General features: G+C 54.6%; 1 protein-coding gene across 2 annotated transcripts in view; it reads right to left on the bottom strand.

Moving 5' to 3' along the window:
- MARK4 (microtubule affinity regulating kinase 4) overlaps positions 1 to 17,332 on the bottom strand; it is a 48,222-nt gene extending 30,890 nt beyond the window's left edge. For both annotated transcript variants that reach the window (XM_035283941.3, XM_002762236.7), the window contains exons 1-7: positions 16,986 to 17,332; positions 9,495 to 9,695; positions 4,496 to 4,549; positions 4,296 to 4,344; positions 3,233 to 3,298; positions 3,070 to 3,140; positions 1,916 to 1,972 (exon numbers count right to left, since the gene is read on the bottom strand). In XM_035283941.3, the coding sequence (XP_035139832.1) occupies positions 1,916 to 1,972; positions 3,070 to 3,140; positions 3,233 to 3,298; positions 4,296 to 4,344; positions 4,496 to 4,549; positions 9,495 to 9,695; positions 16,986 to 17,036 (549 nt within the window). In that variant the 5' untranslated portion in view covers positions 17,037 to 17,332. The remainder of the gene's footprint in view (positions 1 to 1,915; positions 1,973 to 3,069; positions 3,141 to 3,232; positions 3,299 to 4,295; positions 4,345 to 4,495; positions 4,550 to 9,494; positions 9,696 to 16,985) is intronic.
- Between the last annotated feature and the right edge of the window lie 2,819 nt (positions 17,333 to 20,151).

Below are 20,151 nucleotides of genomic sequence, written 5' to 3'. Positions count from 1 at the left end.
TTAGTAGCTGGGACTACGGGCGCGCACCACCACACTCGACTAGGTTTTGTATTTTTAGTAGAGAAAAGGTCTCGTCATGTTGGCGATGCTCGTCTTGAACTCCTGACCACAGGTGATCTGCCCACCTTGGCCTCCCAAAAAATGCTAGGATTACAGGTGTGAGCCACCACGCCAGGCCATGGACTACCTTTCTTTCCCTGGCATTTGAGGCTCTGCCATCTAGCGCCAAGGTCACATTTGAGTTAGTCCCCTTGGTTGGTACCCCTGGTGTACTAACAGAATCGCAAAATTCATTTTAGCTGCTGCTGGGACCCTCCACCAGGGGCGTGCAACCTCCAGGTTAATCATGGAAGTCTCTAAGGTGTTCCCTCCAGGGCTGGGTGAAGGGACCCATAGCCCCGCACAGGGAAGTGAAGAGACGGTGAGCACTTCAACCTCTACAACAATTCGTTTTTTGTTTTCATTTTTCATTTTTTTTTCAGATGCACTTTTTTGTTTGTTTGGTTGAGATGGAGTCTTGCTGATTGCCCAGTTTGGAGTGCCTCCTGAGTTCAGGCCGGTCTCGAACTCCTGACCTCAAGTGATCTGCCCATCTCGGCCTCCCAAAGCGCTGGGATTACCAGTATGAGCCACCACACCCAGCCTTCAGATGCACCTTCTGCTTTTGTATGTTTTCTTTTTTGTTTTTAGAGACAGGGTCTTGCTCTGTCTCCCAGGTTGGAGTGCAGTGGAGCGATCGTGGCTCACGGCAGCCTCAACCTCCTGGGCTCAAGGAATCCTCCTGCCTCAGCCTCCTGAGTAGCTGAGACCACAAGCATACAAGCTAATTTTTTACAATTATTTTTTGTAGCGACGAGGGTCTTGCTGTGTCGCCCAGGCTGTTCTCAAACTTCTGGGCTCAAGCAAACCTCCCATCTTGGCCTTCCAAAGTGCTAGGGTTATAGGTGTGAGACTGCACCTGATACTCCACAGGAATTGGGCTGTGGAATTTTATGTCTTTGGAATCCAATAATAGTTTTTTAAATGGTGCTTGTGGCTGGGCGCAGTGGCTCATGCCTGTAATCCCAGCACTTCGGGAGGCCAAGATAGGCAGATCACTTGAGGTCAGGAGTTCAAGACCAGCCTAGCCAACATAGCGAAACCCTGTCTCTACTAAAAATACAAAAATGTGCCAGGTGTGGTGGCAGGTGCCTGTAATCCCAGCTACTCAGGATTCTGAGGCAGGAGAACCACTTGAACCCAGGAGGCAGAGGCTGCAGCGAGCTGACATTGCAACATTCTACTCCAGCCTGGCAACAGTGAGACTCCGTCTCAGTGGCAAGTACCTGAAATCCCAGCTCTTCGGGAGGCTGAGGAGAATCGCCTCAAGGGAGGCAGAGGTTGCAGCGGGCTGAGATTGGGCCACTGCCCTCCAGTCTGGGTGACAGAGTGGGACTCTATCTCAAAAATAAAAATTAAAAAAAGCCCCTTCTCCAGTTCTCAGATTCCTGTGGCTCTGAGACCCTTTGGGCAGAGCGACCCTGGGTCTCTGCAACCTGAATCCCCAAGGAGTCCTGAATGTCCCAAGGTCTGAGAATGCCAAGGTCCCAAAGGCTCTGAGGGCGGCCCACCCTTTATCACGCCCGGCGTCCTTATCCGGCAGGGCCGTTCTGGGACACTTTGTTTCCCCTGCTTTGTTCACTCCTCCTATCCCCTCCTCCCCCTCCACTCCCCAATCTGCTGGCCTTCTTTCTGCCACAAAAGCTTGGGAAAGGGTCAAGGGGGTGCTGGGTGCGGAGGGAGGAGCAGGAGGAGAAAACAGCCGGGGGAACTTGCTGGAGGGCAAGGGAACCAGGGAGGGGCGGGGGACAGAGGGGTCTGTGGGCTGAGCAGGGGTCCCCGGGGTCCCCGAGGTCACCGAGGGGCCAGGGCTCACCTTCAGGTCCCTGTGTACAATGTTTTTCTGGTGACAATAGTGCACAGCCGAAACAATCTGGGAGGGAGGGAAAGTCAGTTATTTTCAGCTCATCAAACCCTCAGCCTCCCTGAGCCATCTGTAAAGCCACTCACAACTGGACCCCTGGGCCTCAGGCCTCCCCAGGACACAGGCCGAAACCCGGGGCCTCACACTCTGACTCAGCCACAGTAAGAGGTGCCTGTGGAGCCTCCACCAAGACACCCCCATGCCCAGGGATGCTGGAGCCAAGGCATGGGGACCAGCCCTCTCTAGACCTTCACACCTGGAAACCCCCATGAACACATCCCAAGATGTGCCAGCCCAACTCAGCAGGGCTTACGGGCCTTGAATTCAAGGCAGCTGCAGCGAGGGAGCTACAGTCCCAAAGAGACACCCTCACACCTGCACATCTCACCCCACACACCTGGGCGCCCTCACACCTGCACATCTCACCCCACACACCTGGGCGCCCTCACACCTGCACATCTCACCCCACACACCTGGGCGCCCTCACACCTGCACCTCCTCTCACCCCACACACCTGGGCGCCCTCACACCTGCACCTCCTCTCACCCCACACACCCTGGGCGCCCTCACACCTGCAAGTCCTCTTACTCCACCCATGGCCCCCTTTCACACTCTTAGACACCTGGGTGTCCTCACTACCACACACCTGGGTACTCACACACTCGGACACCCACCTATCGGCACGCCCTGGCACCTACAAACTTCCACAGCCACCCCTCAGCCCCCTCTTGCCCATCTACCTGGGGTGCACTACACTCTCTTCCCTGCACACTTGGGCACCCACATACCTACTGCCCAGACATCTTTCACACCACTCCGGCACACTCACACCTGGCGCCCTGGTGCCCCCTCGACCACACACCTACGTGGTGGACACACCCATGTGCCTTCCACATGCAACACTGCACACCGGGGTGCCTTCATGCCTGAACACCTTCTCAGCCACCCAACAGGGCACCTGCATACCTACATCGGGATGCCCTCACATCTGGGCCACTGCACACCTAGGACACCCAACTCGGCATCTTCACCCCTGCCCAGACTTAAGCCCCACCCCCAGGTCAGGGGACACCCTCCCAGGGGCCCAGGCAGCCCTCAGCCCCGACCTGTCGGAACTTGGCTCGAGCTTCCTTCTCCTTCATGCGGCCGTGCGACACGAGGTAGTCAAACACTTCTCCTGCAGGGCAGAGGCCGAGCGGGGTCAGGGTCAGGTGCAGGGGCGGGGAGGGTGGCGGGGGGGGGGCAGGGCGGAGGGGGTAGGCGGCTCACCGGCACTGGCATACTCCATCACCAGGTACAGCGTCTTCTCAGTCTCAATCACCTCGAAGAGCTTCACTGCAATGGTCAGGGGCAGTGTGGGGCGTTAGGGAGAAAGGGCCCCTCCTAACCTCTACTCAGTAACTATGCAAATATGCCAACCATAACACGCCCCCTCCCCCCGCACTCAAGAACACTCAATGGCTCCCTATGGACAGCAAGATCTTCCAAACTCCTCAGCCCCCCTCTACCACCTTTTCCACTTTCTCTCTCACAAGAATGTCAGCTCCACGAGGCCAGGGATTTGTGTCTTGTTTTCTTCCCTGCTGTGTCCCCAGGGTCCAGCACATAGCAGCCACTCAATCAATAGTTACTGAGTAAATGAATGAATGAATGAACAGATTCGGCAGCCACATCCAGGTGCAGCTAAACTCCGCTTCTCTCACTAAAGACCCCGCTCTCCCCGCTCTGCCTAATGATAATGGCAGTGAGGATGTTGATGCTGGTGGAAATAATCAGACCAGGTCCCATCGCTCAGCCCAAACTAGTCAGTCCTCACAATGGCCTGGTAAGAGGCCCTCTTATCACCCCTACCCCAGAAGACAAAACAGAGGCTCAAAGAGGTTAAGTAACTTGCCCAAGGTCACACAGCAGTGACCCAACTATGAAAAACCAGGTCTCTAACTTTTTTTTTTGAGACAAAGTCTCGTTTTATTGTCCATGCTGGAGTGCAGTGCTGCGATCTCAGCTCACTGCAACCTCCGCCTCCCCAGCTCAAGCAGCTCTCCTGCCTCAGCCTCCTGAGCAGTGGGGACTACAGGCGCTTGCTACCACGCCCGGCTAATTTTTGTATTTTTAGTAGAGATGGGGTTTCACCATCTTGGTCAGGCTGGTGTCAAACTCCTGACCTCAAGGGATCTACCTGCCTCGGCCTCCCAAAGTGCTGGGATTACAGGTGTGAGTCACCGTGCCTGGCAGGTCTCCACCTATTCTAACCACTGCCATTGACCACCCCCCCAACTCCTTTCCAAGTGTCCCTCTTAGTGGCCTGCACTGGCTCCCGTGCCCTCCTCACCGATGTTGGGGTGGTTTAGGCCCTTCATGATGCGGACTTCTCGGAACAGCTGGGCGTGGCCGGAAAGGAAGACAGAGGAGAGTGAGGATGGGTGGCTTGGGGGATCCTTTCCCAGGCCGCGCCCCCGAAGGAGGGGTCAGGGGGTCACCCGGCTATCCTGGGAGCCTGGCTCCTGCTCTCCCTCATCTCCCCAGCCTCACCTTCTGCAGGCTGCTGGGGTTCAGCTGGGTTTTGTCGATGATCTTGATGGCAACCTAGAGGGAAGGAAAGGAGGAAGGAAGGTCAAGGTACCACAGGCCCCGCTGGGCTCAGTGGCTCAGGCCTGCAATCCCAGCACACTTGGAGGCCGAGGTGGGAGGATCACTTGAGGTCAGGAGTTCAAGACCAGCCGGGTCAACATGGCGAAACCCCATCTCTACTAAAAATGCAAAACTTAGCTGGGGGCAGTCCAGCTACTCAGGAGGCTGAGATGGGAGAATTTCTTGAGCCTGGGAGGCAGAGGTTGCAGTGACCCAAGATGGTGCCACTGCACTCCAGCCTGGCCCAGCTCAGATGACCTTGGGATACCCTTCCTTTGCCCCGTCTCCCAGTAGAGCCCTTACTCTGGGCCATTCCTGGTGGAGATGATCTCGGGGCCTCAGGGCCTTTGCACAAGCTGTCCTGTCTCCACTGCCACCCTCGCTTCTGCAGAGAAATATCCTTATTCCACAGCAGGGCCTGGCTGAGGCTGCTCCAGAGGTGGCTGAGTGGATGGGGGCGTGGCCAAGACTTGAGGGGGATCACCTGCCCATCACATCTTTGTTTTGAACAAAGGACCCATGGAATAAAGAACAACTGGCTAACAGGCACTGAGCCCTCACTACGGGGCCTGTGTGCTTTACAAATTCCAACCCTTAATCCCCACAACAACCCGTGAGGTAAGTGCTAAGATTATCCCGCCCATCCCCCCGCCCTTTTTGTTTGTTTGTTTCGGAGGCAGAGTCTCGCTCTGTCACCAGGGTGGAGTACAGTGGCGTTGCAGTGGTGTGATCACAGCTCTACAGCCTGACCCTCCTGGGCTCAAGCAATCCTCCCACCTCAGCCTCCTGAGTAGCTGGGACCACAGGCATGAGCCACCAATATCTGGCTAATAGGATTCTCCTCATTTTACCAACAGGGAAACTGAGGCACAGAACAGTTCACCCGCCTGGCCGAAGTTACATGGCTAGTAAGTTAAGGGCCAGATTTGAGCTTATGCAGCCTGATAGAGTCTACCTCTTAAAGCTTACGACTCTTTTTTTTCAAGATGAAGTTTCGCTCTTGTTGCCCAGGCTGGAGTGCAATGGTACCAACTCAGCTCACTGCAACCTCCACCTCCAGGGTTCAAGTGATTCTCCTGCCTCAGCCTCCAGAGTAGCTGGGATTACAGGCATGCGCCACCACACCTGGCTAATTTTGCATTTTTAGCAGAGACGGGGCTTCTCCATGTTGCCCAGGCTGTTCTCGAACTCCTGACCTCAGGTGATCCACCCACCTTGGCCTCCCAAAGTGCGGGGATTACAGGTATGAGCCACTGAGCCCGGTCTGCAGTGAAACTTTTATTTTGTTTTTAAAATAGAGATGGGGCCAGGTGCAGTGGTTCACGCCTGTAATCCCAGCACTTTGGGAGGCTGACACAGGCCGACACGACCTGAGCTATGGAGTTGGTGAACAGCCTGGGCAACATGGCGAAACCCCACTTCTACAAAAAACAAAAAATTAGCCAGGCATGGTGATATGTTCTTGTGATCCCAGTTACTCAGGAGGCTGAGGTGGGAGGACTGGACTGCTTGAGCCCGGGAGGTGGAGGTTGCAGTGAGCCAAGATGGCGCCACTGCACTCCAGCCTGGGCAACAGAGTGAGACCCCATCTCAAAACAAACAAACAAAAACTAGAGATAGGGTCTCACTATGTTGCTCAGCCTGGCCTCGAACCTTGGCCTTCCAAAGGGCTGGGATTACAGACATGAGCCACCACAGCAAGTCTAGTTTTTATTTTAAATTACACATTGGATTAGAGCACCGTAAGTTTTTCAGTGGTGAGTGGACTTCAAAAGGTTTTTTGTTTTTATTTTGTAGAGATAGGTTCTCACTATGTCATCAGGGATGTTCTCGAGCTCAAGGGATCTTCCTGCCTCAGCCTCCCAAAGTGCTGGGATTACAGGAGTGAGCCACCATGCCTGGCTTTTAAAAGTCTTAATTCAGCTCTAGGTTTATAGTTTTCCCAAAGGGTTTTGAGGAGACTCCCCAAGAAGCCCCAAATCCACAGGATTAAAGAATTCTTCCGGCCAGGTGTGGCAGCTCACGCCTGTAATCCCCACTCTTTGGGAGGTCAAGGTGGGCAGATCACCGGAGGTCAAGAGTTTGAGAACAGCCTGGCCAACGTGGTGTAACCCTATCTCTACTAAAATACAAAAGTTAGCTGGGTGTGGTAGCGGGCACCTGTAGTCCCAGCAACTCAGGAAGCTGAGGCAGAATTGCTTGAACTCAGAGGCAGAGGTTGCAGTAAACCGAGATGGTGCCATTGCCCTCCAGCCTGGGTGACAGAGCAAGACTCCATCTCAAAAAAAAAAAAAGAAAAGAAAAGAAAAGAATTCTTCCCCTTGCAGGCCTTGTTTCCTTAGAGGCTGGTCCCTCTTGGAAACCCCTGTAACCAGACCCACATATAGGGAACCATGTGTTCTTCATGAAAGAGGGGGCCCCTGAGCTTTCCTCATATTCTCACGAATGGGTTTTAAAAAATTTTGTCAAACACTTTCTATGCCAGTATTGAGACGATCATATGGTTTCTCTCCTTCAGTCTCAGAATGTGGTGAAGTACATGAATAAATTGTCAAAGGGAAAAGAACTTTGCATTCCCGAGAAAAAGCCAGCTTTGTCATCACACAGCTTTCTTTGATTGATTTGCCAGGTTCTATTTGTTAATATTTTGCATAAGATTTTTGTACCTATGTCCACCAGATTGGCCTGTAATTTTGTTTCTTGTCTGGTTTTGCTCTTAAGGACAAGCCAGCACATAAAACCAGTCAGGCAGTGGAAGTTCTTTCTTTAGCCTCTGGAATAATTGGCATAAAATGTGAACATCTGGTAGAATTTGCCTGTAAGACCATCGGGGCCTGGTGTCTTTTGTGTGAATGGTGTGGACAGCATGAGGGCAGGGGAGAGTCCATCCAAGGCAGGAGCATTCCTTCTAATCATTTCTCTGAAGTTGAAGGAGGGGTGGGGAGGAAATCATGAAATCACCCACCATCCTTTTTCCTATAAGTGAGTTAGAGGCCTCCTATCTAGGTTGCAAGGCCTCTGTGGGCCCTTCACGCAATAACGTCATACTCAGCACAAATGCCCGCTCTGGAAGAGGAGGGAAGAGTGAGGCCGCGTGTACTGAGAACACAACATGAATAAACCTGCTGTGTTCTCCAGATCACAGGAAGATTTCAAGGAATCAAAGACCATCCTTAAAACAGAGAGGCAGTTCAGGTTTATTTTACTTTATTTTTTATTTTTATTACTATTTTTTGAGACAGAGTCTTGCGCTGTGACCCAGGCTGGAATACAGTGGCACAATCTCAGCTCACTGAAGCCTCCGCCTCCCAGGTTCCAGTGATTTTCCTGCCTCAGCCTCCCAGGTAGCTGGGAGGGATGCGCCACCACACCCAGCTAATTTTTGTATTTTTTTTTTTTAGTAGAGATGGGGTTTTACCATGTTGGCCAGGCTGGTCTCGAACTCCTGACCTCAGGTGACTCACTCACCGTGGCCTTCCAAAGTGCTGGGATTAAAAGCATAAGCCACCACACCCGGCCTACTTTTTAAAACAAATATTATTATTAATATTATTTTTGAGATGGAGTCTCACTCTTGTTGCGGAGGCTGGAGTGCAGTGGTGTGATCTCAGCTCACTGCAACCTCTGCCTCCCAGGGTCAAGAGATTCTTCTGCCTCAGCCTCCTGATTAGCTGGATTACAGGTGCCTGCCATCACACCCAGCTAATTTTTGTATTTTTAGTAAAGATGGGGTTTTACCGTGTTGGCCAGGCTGGTCTTGAACTCCCAACCTCAGGGGATCTGCCTGACTTGACCTCCCAAAGTGCTGGGATTACAGGCATAAGCCACCATGCCCAGCCTTTTTTATTTTTTTTGGGACACGGTCTTGCTCTGTCAGGCAGGCTGGAGTGCAGTGGTATGATCTCTGCTCACTGCAACCTCCACCTCCCGGGTTCAAGCGATACTCCAGCTTCAGCCTCCTGAGTAGCTGGGATTATAGGCCTGTGCCACCATGCCTATAATCAGCTAATTTTTGTATTTTTAGTAGAGACAGGGTCCCACCATGTTGGTCAAGCTGATCTCAAGCTCCTGACATCAAGCAATCCACCTGCCTCGTCCTCTAAAAGTACTGGATTACAGGTGTGAGCCACCATGCCCAGCCCTCTTTGATTTTATTTTTAGTTTTTGAGATGGGTCTCACTCTGTCACCCAGGCTGGAGTACAGTGGTGAGGTCACAGCTCACCAGAGCCTGGAACTCCTGAGCTCAAATGATCCTCCCACCTCAGCCTCCCAAGTAGCTGGGACCACAGGCATGCATCACCACACCCAGCTAATTTTTTACAAATTTTATTTATATTTTAGTAGCGACTAAGTCTCGCCATGTTGCCCGGGCTGGTCTCAAACTCCTGAGCTCAAGCAGTCCTCCTACCTTGGCCTCTCAAAGTGCTGGGATTACAGGTGTGAGCCACCGCATCCAGCCATAGATCCGGTTTATCTACAAAAGCCACATGCATCCTTAGCAATGCAACATATCGGGCTGCCTGTGATCTGAGATTTCTCCGCAATTTCAGGGATATCTGAAATTGATTCTCTCTCTTTTTTTTTTTTTTTTTTTTAAAAGATGAGGTTTCACCATGTTGGCCAGGCTGGTCTTGAACTCCTGACCTCAGGTGATCCGCCCGCCTCGGCCTCCCAAAGTGCTAAGATACAGGCATGAGCCACCGCCCCCCGCGAAATTGGTTCTCTTTTCCCACGGGGGTTGTTCTGGGAAAATCAGAGATACTGGGATCCCTCTCAAGAGTCAGGGACTCTCTGAGTTTGTAAAGCAAACCCAGGGCCAATCCCGACCTGTATCAACTTCCCCGGAAGCCCTAGTCCCGCAGGAACCTGCCCCAAGCCCCACCCCGTGCCCATACTCACCTCCCGACCAGTGAGGATGTGCCGAGCCAGCTTGACTTTGGCAAAGTTGCCCTTCCCGATGGTCCTCAGCAGGCGATAGTTGCCTACGTGGGGCTGCTCCTCGGGACAGGAGGCGATGGAGTTCCGGCAACGGGCACCCAGCGAGCGGCTGGACCAGGACGGGCCTTTGTCCGAGGAGCGGCCGCTGCCCAACGTGCCATGCTGGGCGGGGGAGACAGGGCATGAGCAGCTATCCAATCCCACCTTCCATGGCACCCATGGGCTGGTGCAGTTAACTTGAGGCCTGGCACCGGCCCCTTTGTGGCCCTTTTTTTTAAAATGGAGTTTCACTCTTGTTGGCCAGGCTGGAGTGCAATGGTGCAATCTCAGCTCACCACAACCTGTGCCTCCCGGATTCAAGCAATTCTCCTGCCTCAGCCTCCTGAGTAGCTGGGATTATAGGCATGCGCCACCATGCCTGGCTAATTTTGTATTTTTAGTAGAGACGGGGTTTCTCCATGTTGGTCAGACTGGTCTGGAACTCCTGACCTCAGGTGATCCACCCACCTTGGCCTCCCAAAGTGCTGGGATTACAGGCAGGAGCCATCTTGCCCAGCCCCTTTGTGGCCCTTTTCAAACTCAGGCCACCGAGAGCCATGACATCATTGCATCCTTCATGTTTCTCTACAAAAAGATGCCTCCAAAAACAAAAACCCCTGGGCCTCCCAAATCTGCAGCATCTGGGGCCCCAGGCATCAGGCCCCTTCTCCAACCCTCACTGCAGTCTGACTACCCCCAACTTCCTTGTCTTTGTTTTTTTTGGGGAGGGGTACAGAGTGTCACTCTGTCACCCAAGCTGGAGTGCAGGGGCACAATCTCAGCAGACTGCAACCTCCACTTCCCAGGTTCAAGCCATTCTCCTGCCTCAGCCTCCCAAGTAGCTTGGGATTACAGACATGCACCATCACACCTGGCTAATTTCGGTACTTTTAGTAGAGATGCGGTTTCACCATGTTGGCTAGGTTGGTCTCAAACTCCTGACCTCAGGTGATCCACCTGCCTCGCCTTCCAAAAGGGCTGGGATTTACAGGCGTGAGCCACCGGGACCGGCCTCCCACCTCCTTTTCTAAATACACACACATCTCAGAGATACCGCAAGTTTGGTTCCAGACCACTGTAATACAGCAAATATTGCAGAAAAGCAAGGCACATGAATTGTTTGGATTCTCAGTGCATATAAACACTATGGGCCAGGCGAGGTGGCTCATGCCTGTAATCCCAGCACTTTGGGAGGCCAAGGTGGGCGGATCACCTGAGGTCAGGAGTTTGAGACCAGCCTGGTCAACATGGGGAAACCATATCTCTACTAAATATACAAAAATTAGCTGGGCCTGGTGACGCATGGCTGTAATCCCAGCTACTTGGGAGGCTGAGGCAGGAGAACCAATCAAACCAGGGAAGGGGGAGGTTGCAGTGAGCTGAGATCCCACCACTGCACTCCAGCCTGTGCTACGGAGTGGGACTCCGCCTCACAGCAAAAAAACAGTATGTTTACAGCACACTGTAGTCTACTGAGTATACAATAATAGCATTGCATCTACAAAACAATGTAGATACTTTAATTTTACAATACTCTACTGTTAAAAGCTGCTAACAATCATTCGAACCTTCAGTGAATCACAATTAAAAAAAAATAATTGCCAGGCGCAGTGGCTCACACCTGTAATCCCAGCACTTTGGGAGGCTGAGGCAGGCAGATCACAAGATCAGGAGTTTGAGACCAGCCTGATCAATATGCTGAAATCCTGTCTGTACCAAAAATACAAAAATATTAGCCAGGTGTGGTGGCACACACCTATAATCCCAGCTACTCGGGAGGCTGAGGCAGGAGAACTGCTTGAACAGGGGCGCGGAGGCTGCAGTGAGCCAAGATGGTACCACTACCCTCCTCTACCCTGCGTGACAGAGCGAGACTTCATTTCAGAAGGAAAAAAAAAATCATTGACGAGGCTGGAGGATCGCCTGAAGCCAGGGAGTTTGAGTTTTTTCTAGAGACGCCTGATTCTAGAAGAAATTAAAAAATAAAAATAAAAAATTAGCTAGGCATGGTGGCATATGCCTACAGTCCCAGCTACTGGGGAGGCTGAGATGGGAAGATCGCTTGAGCCCCTGGAGGTCGAGTCTGCAGTGGGCTTCGATTGTACCACTGCACTCCAGCCTGGGCAACAGTGAGACCCTGTTTCCCCACCTCAAAAAAAGAAAAGAAAAGAAATAGAAAAACATCACTGATCACAGACCATGATAGCAGATATTATCGTAATAATGAAAAAGTTTGAAATAGTGCGTCAGTTACCAAAATGTGACCCAGAGACATGAATTGTGCACCAGCTGCTGGAAAAACGGAGCCCACAGGCTTGCTCAACACAGGGTCATGAGAAACCTTCAATTTGTAGAAAATACAGTATCTGTGAAGTTCAATAAGGCAAAGCTCGAAAAAGCAGGATGTGCCTGTCCTGGAGCCTGGATCACCTCCACAATATTCTGCTCTAAATGCGGCTGCTCTCAACCCCAATCAACGCTGACCTCAATCTGGACCCGAGGCTCCTCCTCCACCGCCACTGGCCCTACGTGTATTCACCCATCCACTGTCCCCTCTCCAGCCCCCAAACTCTACTTCAAAGCAAATGTCAACATTTGATTCCCAGTGGAATGTCCCTAACATTTTCTTCCAATTACTGTTGCCCCAGATTAGACTCTAAACATTGTAACCAAGTCTTTTTTTTTGTTGCCCAGGCTGGAGTGCAGTAGTGCGATCTCAGCTCACTGCAACCTCCACCTCCTAGATTCAAGCCATTCTCCTGCCTCAGCCTCCAGAGTAGCCAGGATTAAGGGCATGTGCCACCACGCCTGGCTAATTTGTATTTTCAGTAGAGATGGGGTTTCACTATGTTGGTCAGGCCGGTCTTGAACTCCTGACCTCAGGTGATCCACTTTGGTCTCCCAAAGTGCTGGGATTACAGGCAAGAGCCACCTCGCCCTGCCACATAACCAAGTCTTTCACTGGCCCTGAGTCCTGGTTCCATCCCTTACCCTCCTTCCACGGGAAACATTGTTGCTTCTGCCGCCCCCTGAAACATCCAAGGCTTGAACAGGCCCTGACTTGCTGTCTCCCACACTGCGGCTTCTCTCCTCCCCATGTTCTGTTCCTACTGTCCTGTCCCTCCCTGGCCTCTCTCCCCCTGCAGGTCACCTGCCTGCTCTGAGCTGCCCTGCCCTGATTGGAAGCCCCAGGGACTGTGTCTCCCTTTCAGGGCTGGACTCAGGGTGACTGAGGCCCCTGCCAAGGCAGTTCTGCCTGTGCCCTTCCCAGGGCTGGAGTGGGAAGCAGGAGGAACACCGGAGGGGAGGAAGAAAGGCCAGGAGGCTGAGGGCTGGGGGCCCAGGTCTAGCAGAGAGTCACTGCTGGGCCACTTGATGGCAATGACAATTAACATTTAATTAATGGGAGTCGCTGATGCAATATGAGGCCGTTACCACACTATCATTCCCACTTTACAGAGGGGAAACTGAGGCCCAGGCGCAAGATATGAACCCAGACAGTTTCCACCACCTTTTTTTTTTTGAGACGGAGTTTCGCTCTTGTTGCCCAGGATGGAGTGCAGTGGCATGATCTCAGCTCACCGTAACCTCTGCTGCCCGGGTTCAAGCAATTCTCCTGCCTCAGCCTACCAAGTAGCTGGGATTACAGGTGCCCGCCATCGCGGCTAATTTTCATATTTTTAGTAGAGATGGGGTTTCACCGTGTTGGCCAGGTTGGACTCAAACTCCTGACCTCAGGTCATCCACCCACCTCAGCCTCCCAAAATGCTGGGATTACAGGCGCGAGCCACCCCACCCAGATGGTTTCCTCTAGTCTTGATGCTTTTCACAGTCATAATATCCCACCTGAACCTTTTGTTTTTTTGTTTTTTGAGACAGGTCTTGCTCTGTTGCCCAAGCTAAGTGCAGTGGTGCAATCAAGGCTCACTGCAACCTCGACTGCCTGGGTTCAAGCGAATCCTCCCACCTCAGCCTCCCAAGTAGCTGGGATCACAGGACTGCACCACCACACACAGCTAAGTTTGTTATTTTTCAGTACAGATGGAGTCTTGCTATGTTGCCCAGGCTGGTCTTCAGCTCCCGGGGACTCAAGCCATCCTCCTGCCTGGGTCTCCCAAAGTGTTGGGATTAGAGGTATGAGCTACCACGCCGGGTCATGAACCATCTCTATGAAGCAGCTCATGCTATGGGCCATGTCCTGTGCAAATGGGCTCCTCACCTATACTTAATTCCCGCAGTAGCCCAGGGAGCAACTCCAGGCTCCAGGGGAGAAACTGAGCCTTGGAGAGGGAAGGTGCCATGTGAAGGTCACACAGTCCATTCACAGGGGCAGAAAGACAATCTCCCCATGGCTGGGCAATTCCAACCACTGAGGCCGGGGCCCTAACCATGTGTCTGCCACTGCCTGCCTCGCCCTCACCCTGGCCTCCAGTGCGGGTCCAGTTGTGATCTGCAGCCTCCAGCCCGGGATCCTCAGGCTCAGGCAGGGGGAGTCCCTCCCCCAAGGTCACAGGGCAGATGGCGCAGCGCTGGGATGCGAACCCCAGCCTCCTGACTCCTCCTGTGCACTTCCCCACTGCCCCAGGCTTCCTCCCAGGGGAGACCGGGGAGGCAGGTGGAGATCCTGGAGATAAGGCCTCGGATCCCCACTGTGATAAGGACCTGGAGAAGAACCCCCATCAGGCAGCGCCAAGGCAGCCAGCTGGAGATGGGATGTCACCACGCTGAAGGCAGCATGGATGAGGGACCCCTTCGAGGGGCAGCTGGGGCAGTGGGTGACAAAGCCCCTGGGGGCCGGGGGTGGGAGCTAAAATTGTCCCATACCACCAGCTTGCCTGGCTCCCTTCCACCCGGCTGGCACCCCAACACCAAGGCCTGTTGCTAGGGAACCTGGGGAGGCTGGCCCTCTGGTGGGGGGCCCTGGAATTTGGGGTGGGGTAGCATGATCCCACGTGGCTGTGGCCATGGTAACCAGGTAGCAAAGAGGGAGCTGCCCCCTCCCGTTCCAGAGGCAGCCCCACCAGGGCTGACAGGCAGATCTTAGTGACAAGAGTCGGAGAAGAGAAGGGGATTAGCCGTCCTCAAATCCGCACCAGGCACACATCTCAACAACCCAGTGAACAGCTAGGCGTCATCAGGCGTTCCACTTAACAGACAAGGCAAGCAAGGCTCAGAGAGGTGAGGTTACTTGCCCGAGGTCACACAGCTAGGGAGGGACAGGATGTGTCCCAAGAAACAGGATGTGAACCCAAGTTTATCTGAACAATTAAAGTAATACTAATAACCACGACAGCGAGACACATGCCAGGCTCTGTGTGCCTCAGTCACATCATATCATCAGCTCCTGCAAAACATCCCTAATGGGGAGAGGCCATCATCAACCCGATGTAGAGACAAGGAAACTGAGGCTCCAAGCTGGGAGCGAATCTGCAGGCTCACTCCACAACTAACGACAGCCCTGAGCCGAGAATCCACGGGCCGTCTGACTCATACCCACAGCCACAATAGCAGCTGGCATTTGTGGTGTGCTTCCTAGGTGCCAGGCTTTGCCCGAATCGAGTAAGCCTCGGAGGCACTCAAGCGGTCACCCCTATTTTCCAGGGCAAGAAACTGAGGCTCAGAAAGGAAGAACCAGCTGTCTGAGGACACAGGCAAACAAGCTGGCCGGGCTGGCACTGGAGCTCACAACTGCGGAGTGCCTGGCCCCTCACTGGAGATTGGAGTGACTGGGGAATGGGGGTGGTGGCATTTTATCAGACTCCAAATTGGAGTTCTCCTATAGTGATGATGGGGAGTGGTCTCTGTGAGGGAGGAATCTGCAAGATGAGGAAGGGGCAGACATAAATCTCTCTGATGGCGGGGGGGGGGGGGGGGGAGTCTTTTGGAGGTGAGGGAAATGGGGGGGAGGGGGGCAGGGAGCTGGCAGAAGGATTTGGAGAAAGGGATGAAGATCCCAGCTGGGGAGAAGTCTAGGATTGGTGGTGGGCAGGTCTTTGGGGGTGATGAGAGACCAGATACAGGAGATGGGAGGGGCCTCTCTGGGACTGTCTGGGAAGCAGCGTGGGGGCAGGGGGCGCCTGGGGATGGTGGAAAGTGACATGGCCACGGGGGCAGCGGAAGTGAGAGACCAGCAATCCCTGGGTCTTGGGGAAGCTCCTAGGAATCAGAGAAGGGGATTTCTGGGAGCAGTCCTTGAAACTAGAGAAGGGTCTGGGGGGGCGGCTGGGAGTATGGGGTAGGGGGTACTTGGGCAAGGAGCAGCTCAGCAGGATAAAGCCTGAGCTTTGCGGGAGGTCAAGGGGCCTAGAAATCTGGGGAGAAGGCTTCCAGCAGACTGACCCCAAGGGAAGAGGGCTTGCAGCCAGGGCAAGATGAGAGGCTTCAGGTGCAGGAGTTTTCTGGAAGAAGGATCTGGGGCCAGGCCCTGTGGCTGAGGAAGGCCTCTGAAGCTGGGGAGGGGGCTTCTTTTGGAGGCCAGACCCCCAGTAAGGAAGGGGGAGGTGCTGGGGCAGGAGAAAGGATGGTGGCTTGTGCGGAAAGGGACTGAGTTTGTCCTAGCTGAGGGTCCAGAGGTTGGAGGTTGGGGAAGGGGCTTGCCTGAAGCTGAGAAGTTGATAGAGGGCAGATGAGGCCTGGAGTCAGACTGGTCCAGGGCCTAGAAATAGGAGCCTGGGCGAGGTGGGGGCCTGGAAGTTGGAGGCCAAGGCTTCCCGGGAGGGGAAGAGACCAGAAAGGGTCCAGGTGGCATCTGGGGGCCCCGGGGTGCTGGGATCTAGGGATAGGGCTGTTGGGAAAATGGGGACCAGGCCTGGGAAGGGAGAGACCTTGAAGAAGCCAGAAAAGGGCCGGGGCCCAGGAGAGGTGGAAGCCAGCTTCCTGCCAGGGGCTGCCCACAGGCACACGGGTGGGTCCTGGAGGGGCAGAGGATTGGGAAGGAGAGGAGGGGGACTGCTGGGGAGCCAGCACCCAGCCCCAGACAGGGAAGGCGGAACCAGAGGCAGGACTGGGCCAGGCCCTGTTGTGAGAGCCAGCGTCGGGCCTTGAGGGGTCAGGGGCCCTGCAAATCCGGGAGGGAGCGAGGTGTCGGACGCGGACGGCCTGGAGGGGAAAGGGCTTAGCAGGCGCGAGAGAAGGGAGGGGCTCCTGGAAGCAGGGGAGGGGGCTTCCTGGAGGGAAGAGACCCGAGCGGAAGCGGTCTGCACGGGGACAAGAGAGGGGTCCCGAGAGAGCGGCGCCCCCAGGGGTCGGGCTGGGCTGGAAAAGGTGGGGAGGGCCGAGAGGCCTGGAAGTCCGGAAGGGGTCGGGAGGTGACGAGCTGGGTCGAGCCCTGGAAAGCAGGGTAGGGGCTCGCGGGGCGAAAGGTTTGGCAGCTGAACCCAGCCAGGGCTTCCCAAGGGGCCGGGCCCCACTCACCGTGTCCGAGTTCCGATCGTTGCCCGGGGCCAGCGCCGTCCGCGAAGACATCTTCTCCTGGTCCCGGGGGGGGCAGGGGCGGCCGGGTGGGGGGGGCGGGGGTCCCAGGGTCCCCTCTCTTCCCCTCCCCCCCCGCCGGCCTGGGGACGCGAGCTCAAAAGCTGGGCGCCGAGAACGCCCGGGTCCGCGCCCCGGGAGAGGGGGCAGGGCGGGGGAGGGGAGGGGACGCCGAGGGTCCTAGCAGCCCCGTGCAGCGGGGACCCCGGGCGCCATGGGGGCGTCGGGCGGGCAGGCGGGCGGGGGCCGCGGAGGGGGCGCGGAGCCGGCCCAGGCGGCGGCGGAGGGAGGCGGTGGAGGGGCCGGGGAGGGAGGAAGGGACGTCAGGGGGAGGGGCGGCAGGGCGGGGCGCCGGGACCCCGCCCCCCGCCGCCGGCCCTTAAAGGCGCAGGCCCGGGCTGGTCCCGGGCTCCGGGGGCTCCGGGGGCGGAGGCGGGTCTGGGCGCGCCGGCGGGAAGGTGGTTCTCGCCCGAGAGGAGAGACGCACCGCAGAGGAGAAAAGGGGAGAAAGAGTCCGGGGCAGAGCGCCAGAGACGCAGAGAGAGAGATCGAGAGACAGAGAGACACAAAGAGAGAGAGAGACGGGTTGCAAAAGGGCGGAGAGAGAGAGAGGCGCAAGGAGATGAACGGGGAGACCGAGGCAGAGAGACCCAGCGACGCAGAGGGACAAAGACTCAGCGAGACACCCCCCCCACACACACACAAACACACAGAGAGAGACAAAGACACACAGAGATGCAGAGATCTGTGAAGAGAGACAGATAAAGGGACTGAGCCAGAGAAGCCCCCAGAGGCGCTGCCACATTGTCCCTCCCCCGCCCCCCTCCGCTCATTCTCTCCCCAGTCGGGGGTGGGGACGGCAGAAGCTCTCCCCTCGGAGGCCTAAGGGTGGGGTGGGCAAAGGGGATGCTGTGCGGGGCTTGGCCACTGCGGAGGGCTCAGCGACCTCTCTAGTCAGGCCGCCTCCGCCCACGCACATAGCTCCAGACCCTCAGGTTGGGGCTGCAATGTCCTCTCCTCTACACCCTGGCTGGCGTGTGGGCACCCTCTCTGTCCACCTGTATGACCCGGGGCAAGCTCGCCCTTTCTGGGCTTCACTTTCCCAGTCTGTAAAGTGAGAGGGAGGATCCGTGTGTTGCTCACGGGCAGGGCTGAAGCAGGTGTGAAGGAACCTGTGCAGGTATTCACCTGCAGGACACGGCCACTCCCAATGCGGGCAGACTGAGACCAAAGAGGGCAAGGGCCTCTCGCAGTCCACACACCCTGTGGGGACCACCCATACTCTGTGGACCAGTGTGGGAAGAAAGAAAAACGGGCATTACATAGTGGTGGCCTGGGAATCACACGGTTTTGGGAAGGGTCCTGTGCCTGACTGACCACTTTCCCGAGCCTCAGTTTCCCTTTCTAAAATAGCAGCGCGCTGGATCTGGCTGGATGGAGCTGATGGTTATGTCGCAGGAATTTTGGAAATGGTTGTTAAACACAGCCATTATTAAAAATTAAATTATGCAAACATACAATTAAATAAATTATATTAAAGGTAATACATACTCCTCATGTCCTAATTACCTTACTACATTTGCTATTATCTGTGATCCTGAGGTTACTTACGTCTGTGGTAGCTGCACAGTAAAATTACCGTGTAATGGGGGCAAAAATGCCTTGTGACATCACCTTGGTAGCTTGAAATTAGCAATGGTGGGAATATTCATACCGTGGAAATTGGCAAATGCTATAGATGAAGGCTCCCCATCCCCACCTGCAGAGCTGGGGTGTTTTTGTTTTGTTTTGTTTTTGAGACGGGGTCTCACTGCATCACCCAGGCTGGAGTGGTGCGATTATGGCTCACTGCAGCCTGGGCATCCCGGGTTCAGGCAATCCTCCCAGCTCAGCCTCACCAAGTAGCTGGGACTACAGGTGTGCACCACCACGCCCAGCTAATTTTTTGTAGTCATGTTGCCCAGGCTGATCACCAACTCTCAGGCTCCAGCGATCCTCCCACTTCGGCCTCCCAAAGTGCTGGGATGACCCGGTACCCGGCCGAGAGCTGGTGGTGAAACAGTCACCAGCACAGCACTGCTTGGTACTATCAGCTACGTAGACTCATGGGAGCCGCCTTTGTGCCAGGTTCTGAGCATTCCTACTTCCTGCCAGCCCAGGAGGTAGGGAGCATCCTTATCAATCCCATTTACAGATGAGGGAACAGAGGCCCAAGGAAGGGAGAAACGTGACACCATGAAGGTCACACAGAAAATCAGTGGCAGGGCTACGATTTGAATCCAAGCGCACCCAAACTCCAGAACTTGTGAGAATCTATAAAGTGCTTCACAGGGACTCAGATTCAAACTTTATATGTGGCGACATTATTATTGCTATTTGGCAAATAAGGCCCGAGGAGTCTCAGGGACGGTGGCAGGGAGGGAGGAGTTCCAGGGTAGTGTTCTAGAAGTACCGTGATCCCAGGGACGCTGCAGGGTGAAAGTTGGGGTCTTGGGGGTGGGCCAGAGGGGCTGAGCGCCGGCAACCCCTTCCCGGCACTAGCTCTGAGAGCTGCAGTTCTTCCATGCACCACTCGGGGGCAGCCGATCACCTCCCTACAGGCGCCCCACACACTCCAGGGTCCACCCTTGCCCTCCCTCCCCAGCAGCGTCCGCACCCCGTTTCCCAGATGCAGGGAGGAACTGAGGCTTACAATGGGGGAGGCTGCAAAGTGGACGAACCTTGAAAACAGCATGCTTAGCGAAAGAAATCAGACTCAAAAGACCACTTATTGTATGCTTCCATTCGTATGAAATATTAGAATTGGCAAATCCATAGACAGAAAGTAGATTAATGGTCGCCAGGGGTTGGGGGCGGAAGAATAAGTCACTGCCAATGGGTACCAGGTTTCTTTTTGGGGTGTTGAGAATATTCTGGAATTAGATAGTGGTGACACTTGCTGTAGCCTTGTAAATATACTAAAACCTACCGGACTCTCCTTGAAAAGGGTGAATTTTATGTACGTGAATTGTATATCAATTAAAAAAAATTTTTTTAAGGATCCAGGTGCGGTGGCTCACACCTGTAATCCCAGCACTTTGGGAGGCCAGACCAGGAGTATTACTTGAGC

Source organism: Callithrix jacchus, chromosome 22, assembly GCF_049354715.1.
Source record: "Callithrix jacchus isolate 240 chromosome 22, calJac240_pri, whole genome shotgun sequence".
Classification (NCBI taxonomy): domain Eukaryota; kingdom Metazoa; phylum Chordata; class Mammalia; order Primates; family Cebidae; genus Callithrix; species Callithrix jacchus.
Note: the sequence above shows the minus strand (reverse complement) of the source record. Positions and strands in the feature narration are given on the sequence as shown.